This window comes from Macrobrachium nipponense, chromosome 5, assembly GCF_015104395.2.
Source record: "Macrobrachium nipponense isolate FS-2020 chromosome 5, ASM1510439v2, whole genome shotgun sequence".
NCBI classification, from domain to species: domain Eukaryota; kingdom Metazoa; phylum Arthropoda; class Malacostraca; order Decapoda; family Palaemonidae; genus Macrobrachium; species Macrobrachium nipponense.
The window spans coordinates 107,646,247-107,659,698 of record NC_061107.1 but is presented as its reverse complement, the minus strand read 5'-3'; the positions used below and the strand labels follow the sequence as shown (position 1 = coordinate 107,659,698).

Genomic DNA, 13,452 nt, shown 5'->3' with positions numbered 1-13,452 from the left:
TATGGGAGGTGCCTCGAGTTTGAAGCAGGGTGGGTGATTTATTTTTTTGGGGGGGGGTGGGGGGTTGTAGGGGATGCGTCAAGGTTTAGCGAGGGGTTGTTTGTTGATGTGTAGTGTGAGGTACCGTCGAGGTATTAGGCAGGGTGTTGTTTTTGTTGACACGAGTGTGACAGTTGGTGGGCGGCGTGCGATCATGGTTTATGCAGGGTGTTGTTTGTTGAGGTGTAGTGGAGGTGCTTCGAGTTTTAGCAGGGGTGTTGTTTGTTGAGGTGTAGTGAAGGTGCTTCGAGGTTTAGCAGGTGTTGTTTGTTGTGGTGGAGTGAGTGCGTCGAGGTTTTAGCCAGGAGGGTTTTTTGTTGAGGTGTATTGGAGGTTAGCAGGTTTAGCAGCGGGGTTGTTGTTTTTTGAGGTGTGTGGAGGTGCGTCAAGGTTTAGCAGGGGGGTGTTTGTTGAGGTGTGAGGTGCTTCGAGTTTAGCAGGGGTGTTGTTTGTGAGGTGAGTGAAGGTGCGTCTTAGGTTTAGCAGGTCAGTTGATGTGTTGTTGGGGTGGGGGAGTGGAGGTGCGTCGTTTTGAGGTTGTAGTGTGGAGGGGTAGTTCAAGGTTAGCAGGGTGTGAGTAGTGGAGGTGCGTCGAGGTTTAGCAGGGAGAGTTTAGATTTAGAGGTGCGTCTATGTTATCAGGGAGATGTTTAGGTTTAGTGGAAGCGTGTCTAGGTTTAGGAGTGAAATGTTTAGGTTTAGTGGAGATGCATCTAGGTTTAGGAGGGTTATGTTTAGGTTTAGTGGAGGTGCATCTGGGTTTAGCAGGGAGATGTATAAGTATAGTAGAGATGTCTGGGTTTAGCAGGGGGGTGAGTTTAGGTTCAGTGGAGATGTGTCTTGGTTTAGCAGGGAGATGTTTGGGTCTAGTGGAGATGTGTCTTGGTTTAGCAGGGAGATGTTTAGGTTTAGTGGAGATGTGTCTAGGTTTAGCAGGGAGATGTTTAGGATTAGTGGAGATGTATCTAGGTTTAGCAGGGAGATGTTTGGGTTTAGTGGGGATGTCTCTAGGTTTAGCAGGGAGATGTTTGGGTTTAGTGGGGATGTCTCTAGGTTTAGCAGGGGGTGAGTTTAGGTTTAGTGGAGATGTCTAGATTTAGCAGGTTGATGTTTGGGTTTAGTGGAGATGTGTCTAGGTTTAGCAGGGAGATGTTTACGTTTAGCGAAGATGTGTTTAGGTTTAGTAGGGTGGTGAGTTTAGGTTTAGTGGAGATGTGTCTAGGTTTAGCAGGGAGATGTTTGGGTTTAGTGGAGATGTGTCTAGGTTTAGCAGGGAGATGTTTAGGTTTAGTGGAGATGTGTCTAGGTTTAGCCATGAGATGTTTTAGTTAGTGGAGTTTTTTTTGGAGTGTCTAGGTTTAGCAGGGGGGTGAGTTTAGGTTTAGTGGAGATGTGTCTAAGTTTAGCAGGTTGATGTTTGGGTTTAGTGGAGATGTGTCTAGGTTTAGCAGGGAGATGTTTAGGTTTAGTGGAGATGTGTCTAGGTTTAGCAGGGAGATGTTTAGGTTTAGTGGAGATGTGTCTAGGTTTAGCAGGGAGATGTTTAGGTTTAGTGGAGATGTGTCTAGGTTTAGCAGGGTGATGTTTGGGTTTAGTGGATGTGTCTAGGTTTTAGCAGGAGATGTTTGGGTTTAGTGGAGATGTCTCTAGGTTTAGCAGGAGATGTTTAGGTTTAGTGAGATGTGTCTAGGTTTAGCAGGTTGATGTTTAGGTTTAGTACAGATGTGTCTAGGTTTAGCAAGTTGATGTTGGGTTAGTGGAGATGCATCTAGGTTTAGCAGGGAGATGTTTAGGTTTAGTGGAGATGTGTCTAGGTTTAGCAGGGAGATGTTTAGGTTTAGTGGAGATGTGTCTAGGTTTAGCAGGGAGATGTTTAGGTTTAGTGGAGATGTGTCTAGGTTTAGCAGGTTGATGTTTGGGTTTAGTGGAGATGCATCTAGGTTTAGCAGGGAGATGTTTAGGTTTAGTGGAGATGTGTCTAGGTTTAGCAGGGAGATGTTTAGGTTTAGTGGAGATGTGTCTAGGTTTAGCAGGGGGATGAGTTTAGATTTAGTGGAGATGCACCAAGGTTCAGCAGGGAGATGTGTAGGTTTAGTGGAGGTGCGTCTAGGTTTAGCAGGGAGATGTGTAGGTTTAGTGGAGGTGCGTCTAGGTTTAGCAGGGGTGAGTTTAGATTTAGTGGAGATGCATCTAAGCTTAGCAGGGATATGTGTAAGTTTAGTGGAGATGCATCTAGGTTTTGCAGGAAGATGTGTAGGTTTAGTGGAGATGCATCTAGGTTTAGCAGGGAGATGTGTAGGTTTAGTGGAGATGCGTCTAGGTTTAGCAGGGAGATGTGTAGATTTAGTGGAGGTGCGGCTAGGTTTAGCAGTGAGCTGTGTAGGTTTAGATGTGTCTAGGTTTAGCAGGGGGGTGAGTTTAGGTTTAGTGGAGATGTGTCTAGGTTTAGCATGGAGAATGTGGTAGGTGTAGTGGAGATGCTAGGTTTAGCAGGGCAATGTGTAGGTTTTAGTGGAGATGTGGTCTAGGTTTAGCAGGGAGATGTGTAGGTTTAGTGGAGAAGCGTCTAGGTTTAGCAGGGAGATGTGTAGGTTTAGCAGGGAGATGCGTCAAGGTTTAGCAGGGAGATGTGTAGGTTCAGTGGAGATGCGTCAAGGTTTAGCAGGGGGTGAGTTTAGGTTTAGTGGAGATGTGTCTAGGTGTAGCAGGTTGATATTTGGGTTTAGTGGAGATGTGTCTAGGTTTAGCAGGGAGATGTTTAGGTTTAGTGGAGATGTGTCTAGGTTTAGCAGGTTGATGTTTGGGTTTAGTGGAGATGTGTCTAGGTTTTGCAGGGCAGTGATTTAGGTTTTAGGTTAGGTGGAGATGGTTGTCTAGGGTTCAGCAGGGAGATGTTTGGGTTTAGTGGAGAGGTGTGAGTTCAGCAAGGGAGATGATTAGGTTTAGAGGAGATGTGTCTAGGTTTAGCGGTGGGAGTGTGTTTCGGTTTTTTAGAGGAGATTGGGCAGTAGGTTTAAGCAGGGAGATGTTTAGGTTTAAGTGGACGATGTGTTTTAGGTATAGCAGGGAGAGGTTTCGGTTTAGTGGAGATGTGTCTAGGCTCAACAGGGAGATGTTTGGGTTGTAGTGGAGATGTGTCTAGGTTTGTAGCAGGGAAGATGTTTAGGTTTAGTGGCGATGTGTCTAGGTTTCAGCAGGAAGATGATTGAGGTTTAGAGGAGATGTGTCTAAGGTTTACTGGGAGGAGCTTTAGGGTTTAGGTTTAGAGGGAGATGTGTACTAGGTTAGCAGGGAGATGTTTAGGTTTATTCGGCGATGGGTTTAGGTATAAGCAGGGATAGTTTAGGATTTTTTTTTAGTTGGAGATAGGCTTTCTAGGCGTTTCAAACAGGGAGATGTTTGGGTTTAGTGGAGGATGTGTATAGGTTAGTTTCATGGTAGGGGAGATGTTTAAGGTTTAGTGGAGATGGTGCTATGGTTTAGCATCGGGAGATGTTTAGGTTTTAGAGAGATGTGTCTAGGTTTAGCAGGGAGATGTTTAGGTTTAAGGAGAGATGTTGTCCTAGGTTTCGCAGGGAGATGTTTAGGGTTTAGTGGAGATGGTTGTTTAGGTATAGCAGGGAGATGTTTTCGGTTTAGTGGAGGAGATGTGTCTAGGTTTAGCAGGGTGGAGATGTTTGGGTTTAGTGGAGATGTGTCTAGGTTTAGCAGGGAGATGTTTTAGGTTTAGTGGTGATGGATTGTTTAGGTATAGCAGGGCGAGATGGTTTAGGGTTAGTGGAGATGGTGTTTCTAGGTTCAGCAGGAGGAGATGTTGGGGTTTAGTGGAGAGATGTGTCTAGGTTTAGCAGGGAGAGTTTAGGTTTAGAGGATGGGTCTATCAAACAGGGAGAGGTTTGGGTTTAGGTTTGGAGAATTTGTCTAGGGTTTAGCAGGGTTTGATGTTTAGGTTAGGGGAGAGTTTGTAGTTTGAGGCAGAAGATGATTAGGTTAGAGGAGATGTCTAGGTTTTAGCAGGGAGATGTTTAGGTTTAGAGGAGATGTGTCTAGGTTTAGCAGGGAAGGATGTTTATGTTTTAGGTTTGGAGGGATGTTTGGTTTTTTAGGTATAGGCAGGAGATGTTTAGGTTTTAGTGGAGATGTGTTTTTCTAGGTTTAGCAGGGAGAATGTAGGGTCAGGGTGGAGATGTGTCTAGTTTAGCAGGGAGATGTTTAGGTTTAGGGGTGGCGCTGTTTGGTTTAGTGGAGTAAGGCGGGAGATGTTTTAGGTTTAGTGGAGGAATGTTTTTGGTTTCTAGGTTTTAGCAGCAGGGAGATGTTTGGGTTTAGTGGAGATGTGTCTAGGTTTAGGCAGGGATGTTTTAGGTTTAGTGAGAAGTTTGGTTTTAGGTAAGCAGCGGAGATGTTTTAGGTTTTAAGTGGGGATGTGGTCTAGTTTTCAGCAAGGGAGATGTTTTTTGGGTTTAGTGGAGAAATGGTCCTAGGTTTAAGGCAGGGGAGATTTTTAGGTTTAGAGGAGATGTGTCCTAACGGTTTAGCAGGGAGTATGTTTAGGTTTAGTGGAAGATGTGTCTAGGGTTTAAGCTGGGAGATTGTTTTGGGTTTAAGGTTGGAGATGTGTCCTATGGGTGGAGTTTAGGAGGGAGATTGGTTTAGGTTTAGGTTTGGGATGTGTTTAGGGTATAGCGGGAGCATGTTTAGGTTTAGGTGGAGATGTTGTCTAAGGGTTTTCGCAATGGAGATGTTTTGGGTTTAGGTTTGGAATGCTGGTCTAGGTTTAGCACGGGAGTGTATGTTTAGGTTTCGAGGGAGATGTTCCTAGTTAGCAGGGAGATTTGTTTTAGGTTTATGGGTGGAGATTTGTGTCCTAAGTTTAGCAGGGAGAGTGTTTAGGTTTCGGTTGAGATGTTTGGGTTTCTAGGTTTAGGCAGGGGATTTTAGTTTTAGTGAGGATGTGTCTAGGTTTAGCAGGAGATGTTAGGTTCGTGGAGGATGGCGTTTCAAGGTTTTAGTGGAGTATGTGTCCTAAAGGTTTTAGCAGGGTTGATGTTTGGGTGTAGTGGAGATTTGTGTTCTGGTTTAGTCAGGAGATGTTAGGTTTCGTGAGGATGTGTCTAGGTTTAGGGCAGTTGGGGGGAATGGGAGATTTTGGGTTTAGTTTTAGGAGGAGATTATGTTGTCTAGGTTTTATCAGGGAGATGTTTGGTTTATTGAGATGTGTCTAGGTTTTAGCAGGTTTTTAGGATTTGTTTGGTTTAGTTGGAGATGTTTCCTAGGTTTACGCAGGGAGATGTTTTGGGTTTTAGTGGAGATGCGTCTAGGTTTGTTTTAGGGAGCTGTTATTAGGGTTTATTATGAGATAGTTTGTTTAGGTTTTTATAGGCAAGGGAGATTTTAGGTTTAGTGGAGGATGTGTCTAGGTTCAGCAGGGAGGGATGTTTGGGTTTAGGTGGATGTGTCTAGGTTTAGGCAGGGAGATGTTTTAGGTTTAGAGGAATGGTGTCTCGTTAGCAGGGAGGATGTTTAGGTTTATAGTGGAAGAGTGTCTAAGGTTTTTCCATGAGATTGTAGGTTTCGTGGGAGGACATGTGTCTAGGTTTAGCCCGGGAGATTTTGGGTTTTAGTTTAGTGGAGATGTTGTCCCCTAGGTTTTAGCAAGGGCATGTTTAGTTTCGGGTTTATATGGCGTTTTCAAGGTGATGGAAGATGTGGTCCTAAGGTTTTTAGTCAAGGGTGATGTTTGGGTTTAGGTTTGGGGAGATGGTGTCTAGTTTGCATAGATGTGTCAGGTTTAGCAGGGAGATGTTATAGGTTTAGAGGGAGATGTTTAGTAGAGGAGGTTTATGTTGTCTAGGGTTAGCAGGGAGATGTTTAGGTTAGATGGGAGATGTGTCTAGGTTTAGCAGGAGAGGTGGAGGGGGGGTTTTTAGGTTTAGTGGAGATGTGTCTAGGTTTAGCAGGGAGATGTTTAGGTTTAGTGGGAGATGTGTTTCGGTATGGTTTAGACAGGGAGGGATGTTTAGGTTTAGGTGGATAATTTGTTTAGGTGTATTAGCATGGAGTTTTTAGGTTTAGTGGAGATATGTCTAGGTTTTCAGCAGGAGAATTTGATTGATGATTGATTGAGAGTTATCTGGCGTCACAACTACCAGGGTCACCGACGCCGAATACTAATGTGATCTTTTAACTTTTATAATATATTATACAACATTCAAAATAACTATCTTTATGAGAGATATATAAATTTGATTTAAAAAAATAAATAAAATTTCTGATAAAAATATAAATAATATTCCGATAAAAAGAATTGTGATTGATCACATAACAGTAAAACTATTAAATAGAAAAAAAATGTATATACTAAGACAGCACAGCTGTCAGATATATTTGAGAAGACCAGCTTCTTTGATAAAAGAGATAATGTTATTAATACATGCGCTTTCTCCCAACAGTTTTGCCATGCTATAATTACCCCCTTGCTCCATTACCTATAACCTAAAAAACGATTCCTAAGTTCCACCAGACTGGGACACTCAACCAGCAAATGCCTAACGGTTAGTGGAACTAAGCAATCGTCACAGAAGGGCTCTCATTCTCCCATCCATCATAGCCCCATGAGTTAAACGCGTATGGCCAATACGTAATCTACACAATACAATCTCCCACTTCCTTGGTATTAGGTCATATTTCCAAGGGTGTGTCTGACTAGTAATTTTCTTTCATTTTATTGGGGCCTACTCTGTCCCACTGAAGTACCCATAACTGCTGGATGGATTTCCATATATCATAGAATGTATCTCGATATGGAACAGGGCATTTTCTCGGTACCAAAGTTTGCGCTGCTGATTTGGCTAGCTTGTCTGCCTCTTCGTTTCCCGATATGTTCACATGGGCGGGAACCCAACAAAATGAAACAATGCTGCCTCTATTTTGGTGCAAAAAAAATCCACTGCAAGATCTTCAACACCAAGGGATGATCAGTATTAAAGACTTCCAGGGACTGTAGGGCACTTTTGGAGTCACAAAATATTGTATAGCTACAAACTGGGAGTGTTGTAATATGTTCCAGTGCTATTAGGATGCCATACAATTCAGCTGTAAAGTTTTTGAGGCAACAGAAGGAAGTGCACCTCTTCGGTTAAAAGATTCGCTAAAAACCCCATATCCAACGCCAGCATTGGACTTAGAGCCATCAGTAAATATAAAACTTGTATCTACATGCTCTGATACATGCTCTAAAAATATGGACCTCATTTCCTCATCAGATTTATCCCTCTTTGCTCCACTGAAGTACCTGCAGAATTTCACATCAGGTAACCTCCAGACAGGAGTACTGGGATACACAAAGGGGATAATGGGAAATTTTTAATATTCGTATCCTCTAAAATATTTTTAATGCTATAGCTAAAAGGAGTGGGATACTTGGATGACTTTCATAAAAACCGTTAAAAATATTTCTACTTGCCACAGCAAATGCCAGAGATTTGGGGAGTCTTTGCACTCTAAACCAGTACCGAAGTAATGATGACTGGCGATAGAGTTCAAGGGGCATCTCTCCTGCATCAACTAGCATACTAGGTATTGGTGACGACCGGAAAGCTCCTGTGGCTATACGAATACCTGAATGATGCACCGAATCTAAAATTCTCAAGTTAGATGAGGAGGCTGAAGAATAAACTTCACAACCATATGACAGCTTTGACAAGATTAGGGATTTATGAAGCTTTAGTAACAGATTTCTATCAGCTCCCCAACTGGTGTGAGAAAGCACCTTCAAGATGTGTAGAGCTTCTAGGCTCTTTGCTTTTATATGTTTGATATGGGGGACCCAAGTCAACCTACTGTCAAAAACTAGGCCTAAGAAGCGTGCTTGTTCTACACATGGGATTCTACGGCCATACAAATACAGGTCTGGATCAGGATGCACTCCCCTGATCCGACAGAAGTGGACAGTAGTAGTCTTGCTTACAGAGATTTTAAAACCCTGTTTCTCAGCCCAACTTACTATTTTATTTATTGTTAATTGTAGCTTTCTTTCTGCTACAGTCATCCGGGTGGCAGCAAAGGATATTGACAAGTCATCCACAAACAGTGTCTTTAAAACCTCTCTTGGAATGACAGCTGCAACACTGTTTATGGCCAGAGCAAAAAGTGTTACACTGAGAACACTACCCTGGGGAACACCTTCTTGGCACTTTTTCTCTGATAAAGTACTGCCAACTTTAACTTTAAAATACCTACGATGTAAAAAGGATTTCACAAATAAAGGTAATTTGCCTCGTAGACCACTATTATGCATAGTCTTCAGAATCCCATGTCTCCAAGCAGTGTCATATGCCTTTTCTATATCAAAAAACACTGTCACATGGTGTTGCTTGGAGGCAAAGGCTTCACAGACAGAGGCTTCGAGTTGCAGTAAGATGTCCAGGGTGGAGTGCATTTTTCGAAAACCACACTGAGAGGGCGTTAGAATATTGTTGTGCTCTAGATACCACATCAGTCTTACATTTACCATTTTTTCCATCAATTTACATAAACAACATGTTAAAGCAATGGGGCGGTAACTTGCTGCAGAGAGAGGATCTTTTCCAGGCTTAAGGAATGGTAACATGGTAGCTAAATTCCCATATGTTAGGGTAGCTGCTTTCATCCCATATTCTATTGATAATAACTTATTGTAAAAAGTTTTGTGTTCTTTGAAATGTGTTTAAACATTTCATAAGGAATCTCATCTGGACCAGGGGCAGTGTTCTTGCTCCTAGCTAAAGCAGAGTCAAATTCCCTTTCAGAAAAAGGCATATTATATGATTCAGCTTTGTTTGATGAAAAGTCAAGTACCTGTTGTTCTTCCATCATTCTGAAATGATGTCCTGGGGAACTATCTGATTTTTCAGAGACTCGAGCAAAGTGTTCAGAAAACATATCACTAATTTCTGTGGCATCAGTAACATGATTATTATTTAATTTATCAAAAAAAAAAAAAAAAAAAAAAAAAAAAGGGAGATGTTTGGGTTTAGTGGAGATGTGTCTAGGTTTAGCAGGGAGATGTTTAGGTTTAGAGGAGATGTGTCTAGGTTTAGCAGGGAGATGTTTAGGTTTAGTGGAGATGTGTCTAGGTTTAGCAGGGAGATGTTTAGGTTCGTGGAGATGGTGTCTAGGTTTAGCAGGGAGATTGTTTAGGTTTAGTGGGAGATGTGTCTAGGTTTAGCAAGGAGATGTTTAGGTTTCGTGGAGATGCGTCAAGGTTTAGTGGAGATGTGTCTAAGGTTTAGGCAGGTTGATGTTTGGGTTTAGTGGATATGTGTCTAGGTTTAGCAGAGATGTTTAGGTTTAGTGGAGATTGTCTAGGTTTAGCAGTGGAGATGTTTAGGTTTAGGGAGGATATGTGTCTAGGTTAGCAGGGAGATGTTTAGTTTGGAGATGTTTGTTCTAGGTTTGCAGGGAGTATTGTAGTAGGTTGGAGGGATGTTTGGTTTCTAGGTTTACAAGGCAGTGAGTTATGGTTTAGGTTTTAGTGTTTAGGATGGTGTCTAAGGTTTTTAGCATGGGAGTTTAGTGGAGATGCATTTAGATTTAGCAGGGGTATGTTTAGGTTTAGTGGGGGTGAATGGGAAAGTCACCATTTTTATATCTGGATAAATTGTATAGTCAACACAGTAACATCTGGATAAATAGACACTCAACACAATAATCACCTGGATAAAAGGAACAGTCAGCTCAGTAATACATGGGATAAAAGGAAAACAGTCAGCTCAGTAATACCTGGATAAAAGGAACAGTCAGCTCAGTAATACCTAGATAAAAAGGAAAGTCATCCTCGCTATTTCCGATGCGAAACCAGAGGAATTTATTTCTTGTTATTAGAAATTCATTTGTCCTTATATTGTGGTTCAGATCGCACAATAAGCTGTAGGTCCCGTTGCTGAGCAACCAAATGGTTCCTAGCCACGTAAAAAAATCTAATCCTCTGGGCCAGCCTTAGGAGAGCTGTTAATCAGCTCAGTGGTCTGGTTAAACTAAGGTATACTTAACTTTCAGCACAGTAATACCTAAAAAAACTTGACAGTAACAACAATAATACTTGGATAAAAGGGACAGTCAGTACAGTAATACCTAGATAAATGGGACAGACAATACATTAATGTCTGGATAAATGGGACAGTCACCACAGTAACAATCGGGTGAGTGGGACAGTCATCACAATAATGTTTGTGTAAAAGGATACCTGGATAAAGGGATGGTCATCACAGTAATACTTCGATAAATGAAACAGTTACCACAGTATTATCTGGATAGATGGGGCAGTCAGCACAGTAATATTTTGATAAAAGGGATAAACATTACAGTAATTCCTGGATAAAAGGGACAGCCACAGTAATAATTGGATAAAGGGGACAGTCACCACAGTAATTTCTGGATAACAGGGATAGTCAGTGCAAGGAGGTGTGTGTGTGTGTGTGTGTGTGTGTGTTGCGTTGCTTACTCTTTCGTTTATGATAACTCGTAACTTTCAATAAATATCAAATAAAAGTCATCTTGTAAATTATGAGAGAAAAATAATTTTAAAAATTTGTTCTTAAAAATTGTAAAGAAATAATATGAATAATACTTGTGATGAGCTTATCTCTCTTAATGACGTTAATAGTAGAATAATAAAATCAGCAACTCTTCAGTATATATTATGATTAGGCATACTAGGCCCTCCGCCTCTCAAACTGTCTCTTACTCCCACTGGAAAGGTTGCATACCCATAAAAATTGAGTTACATATGACCCACTTCCACATTGTTTTAATGGTAATGATGGGGCACACCAACTGCAACTGTTCTGTGGTTTTTTGAGGAGGCCTGTATGTCAAAAGTTGATAACAGACATGTTTGGCTGGTCGGTGGAATAAAATTACTTATTCAGCATCCTCTGCGTAGTAAGAGTATGGCCACTAATCATCTAATCATCAGTACCATTATGGACCACAACAATTCGTCATGCAGATCTATCTTATAACCCCACAACTTAATATGGCTCTTGGCGACACCAGTATCATGACGACAGTGAAATACCAAACGAAACTGATTCTATAATAATAAATACTACCTATCAAAGGAGGGGTTAACGAAAGATGTTAAGTGTAAAAAGGAAAGACAAATTATTCCCAAAGATCAAGAGGGAGAGAGAGAGAGAGAGAGAGAGAGAGTGTGTGGGGGGGGGGGGGGGTGGGGGGGGGGGGGGGACTTGGAACCTTGTACTGTGACAACACGACACAAGGAGACTGTTGGCCGCTGTTTGTTTAGCATTATCCACTAAATAACAGTGTTCCTTAACTTTACGATGGCATTAGATAAATATGATTTTTGCAAGGTGATTACATGTTAAGCGGCTGTGTCGCAGAGCGTTACCAAAAGTTAGATGAGCACAAGATATTATCATCTGCGTTGTGGAATTGCCTGCTAACTCCCCATTTTACCGTGAATGTAACGAATTCTTATAGACAACTGCTCCCTCAGTAGCATGATTGCGGGCATATAACCCTATCCTTATGGTGAAATAAAGTGATAATCAATACATCTGAAGATGTATCGATGAATGAAGACACTATCAGGGATACAGCAGTTATGGTGCCATAATATATTGTGCAATTATAGGGACTGGATGTTTTAACATCTCAATAAAACCCGATCTTTATTACGTTTGTCAAATCATAACACTTCGTCTTTGAAAAAATTTTTTAGCTTCTGCTTGGAATCCTTCACACAGTTATTCATTAACATACATAAAAATTAATGGGAAAAAAGTACACACATTTGTACACTAATGAATCACCATATTCAAGTCGATTCGTTGATTAGTTCCCCTTATTTTCACCTAGCAATTCTTAAAACCCGGTTTTGGCATTTTTCCCAATGTAACTGTTGTCACGGATAAGTAAGTAATGAATATTCTGCCTAGATAGTTTCGGATGCCACAAACTGATTTTTTACTGATCTCCAACAGGTGGTTTTAGGACTCGGCCCGAGCCGTTCCCACGACAACATCTCCATAGGCGACGAGGAGCACAGAGGTCAGAGAAACGACGAAAGCAAGCATCCAATCACCCACTCCAATATGGTGTAGACCATCACAGTCTGGTGACGCCACAACCAATGATGGAGCCGACGCCATCTTCCCTGCTCGACGAGCGAACTTGCAACCGTCTTTTGTGGAGGAACCTTTCGTCGTAGGAGTCTCGCAGAAAAGTCAAAAGGGACCAACATCTCTCCTTAATTAATTACGTTTTTTTTAATGTCATGTCTTTATCCAATAATTTAATTAGAGCCGGTGTAATGATTACCAATGTGTATTCTAATTTGCCTTTTCCCTCTACAGGAGGAAGAATTCAGGAGGGTTCCAAGGAAGTCGTACAACTTCAACCGAAAATATCTATCTATTATCCTTACCATTAAAGCTTATCATACATATCACAGGTCTCTAATGAGTGTTAGGATGTCATAATGTACAACAACAGTGTGAGAGTTGATGACTTTCCCAGTCATCCAGCGCCTCATGGACAACAGGTGCTCTCTGTTAGGTTACGGTTTGCCTTTCCACACAACAAGATAGTAACAGGTAGCTATATACCGTCCAGTCCTTATAACGTCATTTTTATTTTTTCTCCAGTATCAGTTTTCTCATAACTATTATCATGATAACCATCATCATCAGCATCTTCAACGTCAGAATAGCATCTAGGTCATAAAACACAAGAAACAGAGTGAACACCTTAAAGAGAGTCGTATCTCAAATGAAATCAATGTTTTAATGTCGGATCCTGGAGGCTTATCGAAACCGCAGTAGCACTGTACCAACATTGCAAAAAATGAGTTCATCCCCTTCGGACCTACATGGCATATTATGGCCTATAAGTGTAAAGATACACAAATGCACGTGTAGAAAAATAAATCCCGTTTTACACACACGCAAACACACACACACACATACATACATATATATATATATATATATATATATATATATATATATATATATATATATATATATTAGTATGTATATGCACATTATATATACGAAATATCAAGTTATTCCCCAAACCTAGATATATTATATATTTTTCATGTTACACTGTTACATGTTATGAAAGCCCGTTGTCAAAGCGCAGGCAAACGCACCCATAGATAGGAAAATTCCTCCGACAAACTGGAAGGGATTCCACAAAGGCTCCTTTCATGCAACGGTGAAAGCCACCCCCCCCCCCCTTTTTATTTTTTTGGGGTGGGGGTACGATTGTTATTCACCGCAAGGTAATTCTGATTGCCAGTCCTCAAAACTTTCGCATATTTCCTAACCCTTCACAAAGTGTGCATATTTCCTCCCGAGCAGGGATTCTAGATGCGTGTAGAATTGGGTGAGTTTTGTTGAA

At 41.3% G+C, this 13,452-nt stretch overlaps 1 protein-coding gene across 2 annotated transcripts in view; it reads left to right on the top strand.

Annotated features, from left to right (window-relative positions):
• LOC135215573 (oxytocin receptor-like) overlaps positions 1 to 13,001 on the top strand; it is a 275,103-nt gene extending 262,102 nt beyond the window's left edge. For both annotated transcript variants that reach the window (XM_064250432.1, XM_064250431.1), the window contains one exon: positions 12,030 to 13,001. In XM_064250432.1, coding sequence (XP_064106502.1) covers positions 12,030 to 12,256 — 227 coding nt within the window. In that variant the 3' untranslated portion in view covers positions 12,257 to 13,001. The remainder of the gene's footprint in view (positions 1 to 12,029) is intronic.
• Positions 13,002 to 13,452: the final 451 nt, after the last annotated feature.